General features: G+C 41.0%; 1 protein-coding gene across 1 annotated transcript in view; it reads left to right on the forward strand.

Moving 5' to 3' along the window:
- cdkal1 (CDK5 regulatory subunit associated protein 1-like 1) overlaps positions 1-13456 on the forward strand; it is a 200245-nt gene that overhangs the window by 39160 nt on the left and 147629 nt on the right. Inside the window, exon 4 of the mRNA XM_072394633.1 lies at positions 226-310. Coding sequence (XP_072250734.1) covers positions 226-310 — 85 coding nt within the window. The remainder of the gene's footprint in view (positions 1-225; positions 311-13456) is intronic.

The raw sequence follows: 13456 nt of genomic DNA on the forward strand, positions 1-13456 counted from the left end.
AACAGGCTGAACCCTAAACTCAATAGAGAAAGAATAGTGTCTCCTGGGTCGAGATCACAAAGCAGTTTATATCTCAATCTTTGGTAGAAGTGACAATTTAGTCGACACAAACTGTGCCAGAGGCTAGTTTAGGTCTCCTGCTGGTTTATGATGCCATGTGTGTTTTTTTTTTTCTTTTAAACTGCTACAGTGGAAAAAAAAACTGACCTTTCTCTCTTTCTTCAGATGACCCGACTGAAGCGGACGTCTGGTTGCTCAACAGCTGCACAGTGAAAAACCCTGCTGAGGACCACTTCAGAAACTCTATCAAGTACTGAAACCAACACACAGCATCCACTGACAAACACCTTACTTCCTACATGTGATTTAATGTAGCCAGTTAAAAAGTGGGTTTGGGAGGGGGGGGCAGAAGTCATTCTAATTGACTGTTCGGGATGGCTAGAAAATCCATGACTTTGTGCACTTAGTTCAGTTTATCGTCAAACTTCACACAAACTTTTATAATGAGTGAAGCACAGTGGTGTGCAGATAAGCAAACACCGATTCCTTTGCAGTTTCCTTTTTTGTTTTTTTTTAAATCGGCGTTTTCTTCTGGTTTCTCTCATTGAATGCAGTAAATTGACTGCTGCCCCCTTCTGCGCTAGAATGTTTGTCCAGGCTGTTGGACATGGTCTTTGCTGTATGTTTGAGTGATTTTTCTTTGTATAAACAACTCGCCATGTGAAGAGACGAGGCGGGAGGGGGCCCATTTGTTGCGGCGGCTGGATTTTAATGTCAGTTTGGCGTAAAAGGGCTCCTTGAATAAAGCAGCCCGGGATGGTTTGACCACTGCAATTACTGGATGGGCAAAACAAAACTAAACAAGCTAAGCTAAAAATGCAGTCCAACTTTTGACTGAATACAAGACAAAGATGCACACGCCACGATTGTGTGCATGTCCCCTTTATATCGTAATTTTTGATTAGTTTAAACGATTTGCTCAGATTTCTAAGTACATGTCTGGAAGCATCACCCAAACATGTATAAAGGTCTGTGGGTTCACGTGCGCGTTAGAGTTTTTTTTTCCAGCCTCTATCTATGTCAGATTCTAGCTATTCACTGTTCTGCTTGTCACTAACACATATGAGGAGAAACGAGTACATATATTTGCATAAACGCAGAGAAAATAAGCAAGAAACTGTTTTGCATTTTGATTAATTTCCCTCCGTCATGGGCACCCACACCTGGTGGATATGTGCCTCTCTCTGAGACTTAGCCAGCTGGTGATTTTGACTGCAAAATCTAGCTTTTGCTGTTGAGTTTTATGGATTACTTTAGCAGAGACCTCCAGACCCTGTCAGACTGAAGGAAGAAATCCGATGTCAGATGACTGTTAATGCATTAATTATTAGTGAATGCATTTTTGACCTGCTCCTACCTTTTTATTAGGGTGGAAATGCAGTCTAAATGTAGTTATTATCGGTTTGGTTGCATGGTCTATCAAAAGAAGGAGCAGTGAACTGGTGACAGGGTGGTGGGGTTTCCCCGCTGTAGTCTGACTAACTCGGAGAAAGAAAATCCTGTTCCTCATTTCAGATACCGTGCACGACCGTGTTGCATCCTTTTTACCACGCGACCGAGTTCTTCCCAGAGGAACGATGAGTTGATATGTTCAGGGATTTGGTCCACTTGTAAGTATGCTCTCGTTAGCTTCACTGAGTTCTGCGCTTTGAAGTTGCAGGTTCAAGACCTGAATCAAAGAAGCAAAAATAACTGACAAATAACAAACGCGGACTCTAAAGCGATTGAGAAACAGCAAAAGTAAAGCCAGTACAAGATGTCAAACACTGTTCAGAAAAAGTAAAAGTATTTATGTATTCTTTTCTCGACATCCCTTTATGCTTCAGCGTTTTATCTCCACATGAATGATCTCATTAATTAATCTTTAAGTTTCCTTATTCATTTTTTCCCTGTGGGGCTCCTGTCGTTCCGGTTGTGTTGCACACAGGGGAGACCCGCACGTGGCTGGCAACAATACACAGCTCAAATGCACACAAAGAGGAGGTAGTTTTCCCCAAATTTAAACACTTCATGTGCATTTGGGGAAATGGAAACAACTGTGTGACATTTGTTTCTGGTCAGGACCTGTGCTTCTACTGAATTACAACCACAGGCAAATGTAGCTTATACAACACCACTCTGGCACTTGTCAGCCTTGTCTTGTCTTCTTATTTTCTTTTTTCCTTTGCTGCTTTTTTTCGAGATGTAGCTTAAAACGTGCGTTGCGTGCTCTAAAGCTTTTTGTTTTAGTTTGGGCTCCGTCAACAGTCTCCTGCCTCCATCATTCCACAGATGTCTCGCACGGATGAATGGACGACATACAAGCTTTTTAGTTGTTCTACCTCTGCAGATTTGCATTTTAGGTGAAATGAAAAAGTGACAATCTGTCATCTGCCACTTTTTACATCTACATAGAGAGTCGTCAGTATGAAGTACCTGATTATCAGGCATTACGGTTTCAACGGGGAACACTTTCACACGGCCAACTTGATAAGTGCAATCATCCTGTCTTTCTTCTGCAGCAGCTTCCTGTTAGTCACTTCTTCCTTTCACTCCTCTTGTTATGCTGTTTTTTTTTATGCAGCCCCCAAAAAAAGAGAAGTCATTTGATGTTAAATGAAAAGCACAAAATAATAACACACTTCAAGACATAGAAAATGTCCTCTTTGTTGGTGCCAGAGTTTTCGATGACAGGAAATCACCCAGCTGTAATGCTAATGCAATTAATGCTCTATTCACTAGAAAGGACTTTCTCTCTCTCTCTCTCTCTCTCTCTCTCTCTCTCTCTCTCTCTCTCTCTCTCTCTCTCTCACACACACACACACACACACACACACATCAGGGGGAGAAGAAAGTTTCATCACCTCCTAGCTGCACGATGGAAACACAAAATGAGGGGGGGGGGGGTTACAGGATCAGAGAAAATCCAAATGCCCACTTGTCATTCCTTTCTTTTTTTTCATGCTTTAATTTTTCTGGTGCCGCTCTTCATATAATCGACGCATTGGAAACATGAGAAGTGGAGGCAGGCTGCCTCGCGCTCAGTCACACGCCCGCCGTTGTGCCTGCGCCTCCTGGTACCACGAACTCATGCTATGAACTCACACAGATTTGCACGGGCTGGGTCATCACGATAAGGCCCCTTTTTCACTTTAAACGTTTCACAGAACAGAGTAAAGCTACGGGCGGATGACACAAAAAAAGGAGCGCAAAGCAGTTTGATTTAACGAACAATGAAAAACTAACAATAAAAAATGACCAAAAAGGGATTTTTCATGCCCTTAACTTCTTAGAAGTTCTTAGAAGAAAATCAGAATTGGGGCAAAATTGAAATAGTTAGATCTTCTCTGATAGGCCAGTATTGGCTGTCAGATGATATATGCCTATAGATCTTTTAGTTTCCGATAAGAACCTTAAGATAAGACGATAAGAAGACAAATTCGTTCATGTTGAACATCCTGTACGATACACACACTTTGGTCACACGTGTAACAATCAGGGTGATGGTAAATGAGTTAAGGGAGTGTGAGCACAGGCCTCTCGACAGTCTTCTATCAACGTCTGCAAAGACGCAGTGAAACGATGTTCTAGTACCTCTGGAGAACCGAGGCTTAATTGGAATCTAAGCCAAGAGTGTGGCCGCGAGGAGCTGGATTTGTGCACGAGTTGTCTGTGGACTGATGCCCAGGCGGCTAGTGTATCAGGGTATTTTATGAGGACTAGAAATGTAAAGACAAATAAATCATCTGTTTTTCTTATTGTGTTTCTAAATTTGTGATTGAGTTAGTTTTTGCCACCTTAATCTTTTTATTTAGCTTGTTCTTTAAATGATGTCACCACATCATATCATACATCCAGATAGTCATTGCTTCTTCTTTGACCCCCCAGCCCCCCCCAAGTCCTCAGAGCCAGTCAGGCTTCAGCTTCAGCTGTCTTGTTGCTCTTTATGAACTTTATTGTTGTATGAGAAGGCGATTTCATTCGTACATCGGAATCTGTGTCAGAACACATTTAAGAACACATACATTACATCGACATGGATTAAATTCGAAGGTTTGTCGCGTCTTACAGCTTCTGTAACAAAAATTCTGTAAAGGAAACGGGAAGTTTAGTGCTTCAACCATTTGTAGACATATGCTAATGTTGCTGATGATCTAGCGTTTGTGTTGTCTTGATGTATGACGACGATATCAAAGCTCAATGCAGTATTTGTTGGCTTTGTTACTTTTTGCTGTGTTGTTCTACTTGTCCATGCTGCCATCGCGCTCTTTGCGAATAGAATCTTTTCCGCATCGTTTTGGTCAATATGCAGGGATGGGTTGACACTTGTTCTTAAAATGTTGTTTGCGCTACTGTTGACTCCCTCAGTAGATTTTCTCAATCAGAAATTCACTTAATAGCATAAACTGCGAATAGAGCAACTTCTGAATGCTAAAAAGTCAATTAGTATGGATATTTATAGCTTTGTGTGTGTGTGTGTGTGTGTTTGAAATGCTGAAATCTATAGAGTAATTCAATGTCAGAGACCCCTCAAATCAATAAATGCTGAATGCATTAAAGAAACAGTTGCTCAACAGCATGTGATTAAGCTTCTCTGTGTGTGTGTGTGTGTGTGTGTGTGTGCTGGATTTCTCTGCTTGGCTGTTTCTGCTAATTTGTATGATCAAGGGAGTGTATGCTAAATGAATTAGGTCCCAAATCTGAGCTCTGTACGTCTGTTTTGAAAATACACCAATTCCCACATTGTATTTCCATTCATTTCAATACGATTTTAATATTCATGAACCAACCATAAGAAAGAAAAATCATTAATGTTAATTGAAAAGGGACTCGGAGTACGAAGAACGAACTCTTATAAGAACTCTTGTGCTTATGTTGTGTATTTACAACAGATGTGTTGGCTTAGTGGTGAATATATATATATTAAAATATTTAGCTCGATCATCTATCTCAGTGTTGTCTTGATAGAAATCTTTATATAACAGTTGGACTATTGATTATAGGCTGCAAAGACGGTGTTGAAAAACAAGACAAAGTGAGGCTGCTTCACAGCTGTGTTATAGATCTGCGTATCATGTCACAAGATGAAACTGGAGAAGAAACATAGCTCTGTATGTATGCCTCATATATTTGGCTTGTACTTTTATTACAAATCCTTCAGGTGTTTAAAGAAGAAAAGCCGACCAGGTGTGTAATCCAACTTTTCTGCAAAACTTCAGCTGGAGCATATGTCTCCATTGAAATTACAGGTGGTGCGAGTGCATTTTAGCCCGTGGCTGTATCTGTTGATTAGGAAGATATTCGATGACTCTGGGGAAGTTATTTTGTGTAGCTGATTTCAGACCGCGTGTTCACTGGAGGCAACAACAAAAAAAAAAAAAAAAAAATGTAGCAAATATGATTATTAAAGTGGGAAAAACTACTCTGAAACATAATTTACATATATTCCACTGCCCTAACTTTCAAAGCTTTGCATACAATTATTGACAAATCTCACATTTGATTCTGCCAGCTGTCAGATGACAAATCTTTGACATGACAAAGCCTGAGCTGCTGCTATAGTGATGGACCGGGTAATGACCCCAGTTAACCGCCAGTATGCCGCTCACACCAGCATGGATTCATAAAAATCTGTCAGAGTTCCTACATTCCTGCACTGTCAACCTAAGAGTTTTCTGGTTTTTTTTTTTTTGCTGCTGCCTTATAGGCCTTACCGGATGTTGTGTTAAATTAACTGATACGTAGAATTGAGTGACATTAAGGCCAGAAATGTTTCCTTTTCATCAGGACATCAAAATAAGATATAAACAATCTGAAATCTGCAGTGACCTTTACAGTTGTTTACTAAGGGCAGTTGTTTTATGTCTGTGTTCCAGTGCAGCAGACAAACAGGCATGGATTTGTATCAGGCTGGACACGCACACACGGCTACACACACACACACGCACACACACAGTGTTTGATGCCTGGGGCTGGTCTTGGTTCAACCCAGGGATTGGCATTTAATCTGTCAGTTCCACAGGGCATTAGCCTACATTTTCGGCTACACATACACAAAAATAGTCGGAAAGAGCGAGAGACAGTTGCAGAGGGGATGGACAAAGAGGAGAGTTAAGGAGAAAGTCATTGAATCTTGGTTTGGCCTTACTGAGCCCACGGCATGCTATAAGAACCACACCAAGGCCAGGGGCTGGCCCGTACATGACCTTGTTCTTACATGTTGTAGCTTCAAAGTGTTTTATTTAACACGAGTTAAGATTGTATTCATTTCACAACACAGCATGGCATTATTTATTATAAGAAAATAGTTTTCGTGTGATTCTGTGAAGATTAAACAGCCTGAACATAAAAGAGCCCCCACACACACACACACACTTCCTCTGGTTGGTTCTGCTCTTTTTGTTCTGCTCGGCCTGAATCTGTTTTACTCTCTTTTATTCTATAGGATTCTAAGGATTTTGGATTAAATCCTTTGTGGTCACATAAAATCAGTGATTTCAGTGTTAGTCATTAAATCAGATGCTTTTTTTTTAATCGTTGTCACCAAACCAAACAAAGCCGGCCGTGTCCAATTGCTTTTTGGGGTTCCATCCAGCTGGTATATCAGAAGTCGCTGACAGTGTTGTGATGGTGCTTTAGATGCAGATGGATGTCTCGCACAAAGCTTTACCTTGATAATTCACTTTGAAGTTCCACAACTCTGTTGGGATTCCACCTCTTCAGGTCAACTCCAGCTTTGATGTGTTTCACTCAAACACGAACCTTTTACCTGGACATTAAGCAGCAATCAAGTCATTATCCATGATCCCAGTCCGAACGGACATATCTTTTTAAACTCATTCACCTGCTGTCAGTCTGGATTTTGGTACTTTTCTTTCAGATTGACCTAAGACACTTAACCTCATCTACAAACAGTCGCACGCAATTTTGTATAAGGAATGTTGAAAGTGAACTTAAGAGCCTGAGCATTTTAAAGGTTGTTCATCACAAGGGGCCATGGGCAGCTTGGGCATATGGGGGCTGACTTTAATGTGATTTATGAATACAAAATCTCTGTTTCAAATGTACCGATCTTGTGTCAGCTTCTATTTGCTTTAGAAGACCAGGTGCTGAAGGATGTCCTCTTGTTTACAGAAACTTTGTGGACAGTACAAGTAACAGCAATATTTCATGGGAATATTTCTCCAGTTATATATGCACATTAACACATTCATTTTTAATAGATAAACAACCTTTTAAATATGCAGAACTTGCATGTATATGGGAAAGGAGTGAAATGTTCTTTCATCTTTTGAACAATCCTCGCAGAGCAGTTGGATCCAAGTCTCTTGTGGTTTGTGATGGCGATGGACTTATAGACCGAGAAACCCTTCAAAGATTAAGCACAAGTGCTTTTGTGTGGTTGTTTCAACTGGAAATAACAAACATGCTGTTAGTTACAGAAAGCCCGGCTGCCCGACCCCTCTCCACCGCTTTCAAATTTGCCTCGAAGAGGTGGACATGCCTGTGCAACCAGGACATTTGTTGCCTTTTAGATGCAGTCTGGCGGGGGTGCCACTGATGGAGCTCATTAGAGAACCAGCAGACCCCAGGATAAGCACAGGAAGTGTGGAGGTGATCTCAGACTGTATCTGCATCTAAGCCTTTGTCTGAACACTGTTTCTTATGTTTATATACGGTATGCATTTTTAAGCGTATCATTTCATGCACATTTGGATAAACGCTGTGTTTACTCGGTGGGTGTGCATTGCCGAATTCTTCTCACAAACAACCTGTCACATCTGCTCTACAAAGTGCTTTTGGATGCCAGGCTCAGCTCAGTGTGGGGCGGTCTGGTAACCAGACCTGAGTGTGTCAGTGTGTGTGTGTGTGAGTGTGTGTGTGTGTGTGTGGTGTAAGTGGCCACAATGCAGGCAGGCTCACAGTATGCTACTCGGGCCCTAGGGCCTCAGCCTCTGTTTCTATCCAAACAGATCTTGTTAAACATGTCTGTACTCTTGATTCCATTCTGATGTGTTCTCTGTGTGAATGTACGTGATGTACATCTGTCTGGTGTGTTTCATGGCCCTTTGGTATTAATGCATTTAAACAGATTTAGAGCTCGCTAGTCGCATCTAATCAATAGTGTGACAGATAATAAGCGATCTGTGGTGGACACTATGAATATGCTTACAGCCGATAAAAGCACTGCAAAAGCAGGAGCTTCAATCTTCTGTAAAACAAATGTTTTCATCCTATTTGTGTGTAGTGTCGTGGAACTCAAGGGTTGTTTGTGCACGAGTGACCCTTTGAATAAATAGCTACATAATGACAGCCTGTCACATCGTCACATCAAGGTTTTCATAAACAGCAATTTACAAACACCCCCCCCCAATCTTTCATCTGTTTAGATGGCTGAGCTCTTCAGGCTCCTGCCTTTTTGCTCATCCCCAATTATGGATTAAAGTCCTATGAGGACAACTTACTATAGGACTGGAGATAAAAGGGGTTACAGGTAAGTGGATATCTTAGTTAAACCTTAAATTATATTCTGGATTTGATAAAGGGATCGAGTTAGTTTGCTTTAGAGCCTTTAATCCATTTTGGGGTACTCTGTGATGATGCTGTCCGTTGCAGCTTCTGTAGGAATGATATCAACATGAGACTGAAACGTAGGAAATAGTAAGTGGATATAAGTAAAGGTTGGATCATTAACTTTTGAAATGCACTGATGTATCTCCCCTTGTCAGTAAATAGTGAGGCAAGTCCTCATGCCGCAGTTAATTTCTGTTCAGCAAGTTTAAATTAAAGTAAAACTTTATGGCTCAGTTGTTTTCTACCTGGGCCTCTCAGGTTTGAGGTTTCCCTTGTCCCGATATGACTTCTGAAAGCAGATGGCAATATAAGATGTCATTCAGTTGAATATGTAATCTTTACACACCGTCTCTGTGTGTTTTAAAAACTAGAAAAGGTAGTTTACTTGCAGAGATAGGAGGAAATAGAAGAAAGTCCACATGTTTGCGCACTGTGTGACGTTGCTATGTCAGGATCTCCAGTGTTTTCTTTTTGTCTGGGGAATCTCTCTCCTTGTTGTGAGAGCTTTAGCGAAGTGAAGGGGTGCTAAATCCCTCTGTAGGGGGTTCGACAGATACATTGAACGGGATTCTTAGACTCCTCAAGAAAGTGACGTCTTATTGGTGGATGACATCTGGGAAGAGGGACTAACCACTCCAGATTTAGTCATTTCTTTATCTGCATAATAAGGCATATCCTGAGTCTTTTTATTCATTTATATATTAATGTTGCGCCACTCTAACAATAAAACTGCCGTCCCATACTTTGGCATGACTGTACGGAATTAAGACCACAATTTCATACGTTCATTTGGGTGATCAACTTTTTTTGTGGGCCATGATCCCCGTGACATATAAGATGGGTGATGCTATATAGATAAACCCCTTTAAAACAAGACATCACTGCCATCAGTTTGCCATGTGTAACATTTAGGCTGTTCATCAGAACGGATGTCAATGATACTGTCCCAGCTCTGTTACTCTGTAACTAGGTTGCAATATGTATTATTATTAATATGCAAGATTTCTTTAAAAAAAGGTTGACTTATTTGCTCATTCTGGAAATGGATTTACTTTGCAGTGTGAGGCATTGCTCTGTTACTGCAGTGAAAAATATTATGCCCACATGTTAAGAAATCCTAATCCCAAAAAGAAGCATACACAAGGTATCTCTTTCATGCTCTTTGATAGAATATTACCACACAGCTGACAGCAAGAGCATGAAAACCCACCCTAAGAGCACTCCAAAAGAAAAAATGTTCAAGCTTCAGCCGCATACTTAAGAGAATCGAAGCATCACCAGCAGCTGGCTTTACTGAATTATTATCAATAAGTGCTTCGTATCTTTTATATGATTGCGGGATTTCCAAAGTAATAGACCACTGCATTGCAGACAAATGTAATGGGATTACAGTAAAGTCTTACTTTGTAATGGCCTGGGTTAACCCAAACTCTGGCCATCAGTGACTGGATGTGTGTGTCACAGTATGTGTCAAAGTCAAGTGTGAAGGAATTGAAAGCCAAGGCAAAAGGGAAGGATAAAGACTGGAGCTGCAGGACAGGAGTGCAAAATTGAGAGATGGTGTCAGCTGCCAGCTGTAATAAGAAAATTGTGAATTATGTTGAGATGGGAGGTCTCAGCAGGAAGCTGGCTGGATGTTGTTTTTATTGGCCTGTATATTGTATTTTTCCTGAGAGAGACCTAACTTTGGTGAGTGATGGTGCTTGTAATGCTCATTATGTTGTTTGATAAATCTGCAGTGACCCTTGAAAAGGTCATGTTGAAGGGGTCAAAGGTCTCTCTGAAAGGTTCTGAAGGTTGTACTCTCAGCGGCAAGTGATGAATTACCCGGATAGGTCTGTGAGACTTTGTAGATGCTACGTATATATACTTATATATATGTGTGTGTGTGTGTGTGGCGCAGAGAATCATTGATCCAGAGAGCTGGTGCATAGTGTTTATGTCATCATTCTTGTTAGAAGTCATATTGAGAGGCTCATATTGAGCTCTCTTCTTATTGGGTTAGGTTGTGTACAGAGAGAAAATGTATTGTATTTACTGTTTGCTGAAATATTCGCTGTTGCTATTAGTTAACTTCCTGAAGTAAAGCAACTTTAACATGATTTAGCTTTCAGCACGGGGTGCCTACTGTATTTTATTATCATTGCTGCCTTATAAGACACCATTCAGTTCTCTCTTTTACTTGCGTATATAGAGTTTATAGAGTTTTTAGAATATTTGAATACCTAAAGTATGCTCAGTTGACCTGAGCTTAAGAAAGTGTTAGTCCCTGGACAATATCAAAAGCTGGCTCTTTTTGTATGACGTTATTTCCAAAGATAATTGCCCACATTGCGTGCCTGTTTGCCTGTAAGAGTGTGTTTTCCTCTTTATGCTTGTGGCAGACAAGACCTTAACCTCTGGGGAGACTCCTTCTGCTTTTGTGACAGGAGTGAAATGAAGACACACACACACACACACACACAGAGACACACACACATATGACACGTAGCCTTTGCATCCTTATTTTAGAATAGATTCAGAAACACCTGCTTCACCAAGGCAATAAACAGATTTACCTAAAGGAGGCTTTGCTTTAAAAAGGTGACTCACCTACATTCCTGCAGGATCTCAGCTAAGCCCCCCCCCCCCCCCCCCCTTCTGAAATGAGAAGGGTTAAGTGTATGCACACACATGCACAGCTTGGTTTATGAATAATCCTGTTATATTGACACTGTGTGTCTCGGTGCACCTGTAGCGTTAAGAAATGTTGACCTTGATGCTTTGGCAATACTGTTCTCGCATTAAGCATCATTGAATTTGCAGCTTAAGAGACAAGGTGCAATAGATGATGACAAATGATTAGGAGATGGAGGAAGCTGGAGAAGAGGGATGAAAAATGTAGAGGTATGTGTGTGAGAGTCGGGCTGTTTTGCTCCCAATTAAAGCGAGGAGAGGACCCACCTGAGTCATTTCTATTCCACTTTAATTGAGTTATGTTATTTTTAGAGAGTAACATATTCCTAACTGTGGAGCACTGTAGTTAAAGAGATGTTGAGGAAGCCGGGGGGGTAGAGAGATGTCTCTCAGATGTTCATATGCTGTGTGCTTGGTCTTTTTCCTGCAGGTCTTTTTTTCTTCTCTGCAGGTGATGACTGGCTTCCTTAAGGTCACACCATTACCTTGTCTGTCTATCATTCTCCCCCCCCTGAGTTTTATCTTTTTCTCCCTCTCTCCGCTATTGCTCCCTCACATGCCGTCTAGGTCGTTCTTCTAGTCAGTAGTTTTCCCATTTTCACCTCAATTTTTTCAGCCGGTTGCCATGTCACTTCAGTCATTCTTTTGGGGTCGATTTAACATGTCTCATGCCAAATTATTTAGATCCACCACGATTACAGTAAGCGTGACACTATTTTTCTGAAGGCTTTTTTTTTGTCCCTCCACTTTTTGAAAACACGGGTTATAAACAGCATTAACCTGCCTCCTCGGAGTCCTTTTGACATACCCGTTGCCGTGGAAATCCACTCGCGCCAGATGGAAGCGGCGCAGCCTCGCATCGATGTATGGTCACACACAACGAGCCGGCGTTGGCGAATCGGCTGAATGAGGGCAGCGTTGTCGGTTAGACTCGTGCTTCCACTCAGTTATGCATTAGAAGCACATTTGGAACCAAATGACTTTGTCAGTTGAACACTTGGATAAAAAAGTACCATACTTCTTACTCTACTATGCCTGTGTTTTACTCTGTATTATTACTACCACTGTTGTTTTCGCAATGGTACCTTCCTTTAAACAGCAGGTTAGATCTTCGGCATAGAAAGTTCTCGACAGACAGCCCTGCCGCTCGGCTGTAACTTTATGAAAAACAAAAGGCATTCATGTTACTACAAGGTTAACTCTTGTAATTTTAAAGCAGTGATTTTAAAGGCTTTATACATAATTCACTGTAATCTCGTTCAGACGAGGACTGTGAATCTCATCAGTACCTCATTAAGACTTGTATTGCGGGAGAGAAGAGGGAGAAAAAGATGGGGGGGGGGCATGGAAATGAGTGTCGAGCTTCGCTGAGGTCAGAATTGAATTGACTGAGATCTGAAGTTTTCTCACTTGATTGAAGCCACGTTGAAAGAGTCACTACACCATTTTGAATGCACATTTGATTGATCAAAGGGCTTTGTGATGGGTCTTCAAAATTGAATAGCCATTCTGTTGATAAAAAGCACATTTAGCCACAGTTGAAGCAAATGATTTGAATGCCTTGTCTTTAGTTATGTTTCTCTTTGCAACATCATAAGAAAGCATCTATTTTTTTTTTCTTTATCATTCGTCAGATTTAGATTTGTTTTCTAAAGTTTTGGTCAGCAGTATTTAGAGACATTACAGCCTGTGTTTGAGTAATGAAAACGGTGCATGGAAACCATAAAAATTACCCCCCCCCCCTCCCAAAAAAACCCAAACTTTTTCTCAAAAAAAGATGAGACACTCGCTTGAGGTGTTTACTGTGAAAAATGATCAGTGTCAGATTAATGAGAGCGCCATTGCTTAATCTCAGATTCAGAGTAATCTAATTGCCTCTTTAGATTATCCCTTTTAATTGCTTGACAGCCTTACTCGGGATAATTGATGATTTGAAGTTATGCCAAAGCTATGTGCGCAGCAACGGGATGGATTTGCTTTGGGCAAGTAATGGATTAAGCAGAAATGTGCTGGTTTTGTTGGACGTTTGGAAATGAGCTGAAAAGTACTCTTTTGACCTTTGGTATGTGGTGATATGTCACTGATGTTCCATTGGCAGGTGCCTACTGATAATAGGAGGCCATCCTTGGCTGGATATTGGGCTCCTCCTTCTCAAATGTGACGAATT

This window comes from Leuresthes tenuis, unplaced genomic scaffold, assembly GCF_036924035.1.
Source record: "Leuresthes tenuis unplaced genomic scaffold, fLeuTen1.0.hap1 SCAF_10, whole genome shotgun sequence".
Taxonomy (NCBI): Eukaryota; Metazoa; Chordata; class Actinopteri; order Atheriniformes; family Atherinopsidae; genus Leuresthes; species Leuresthes tenuis.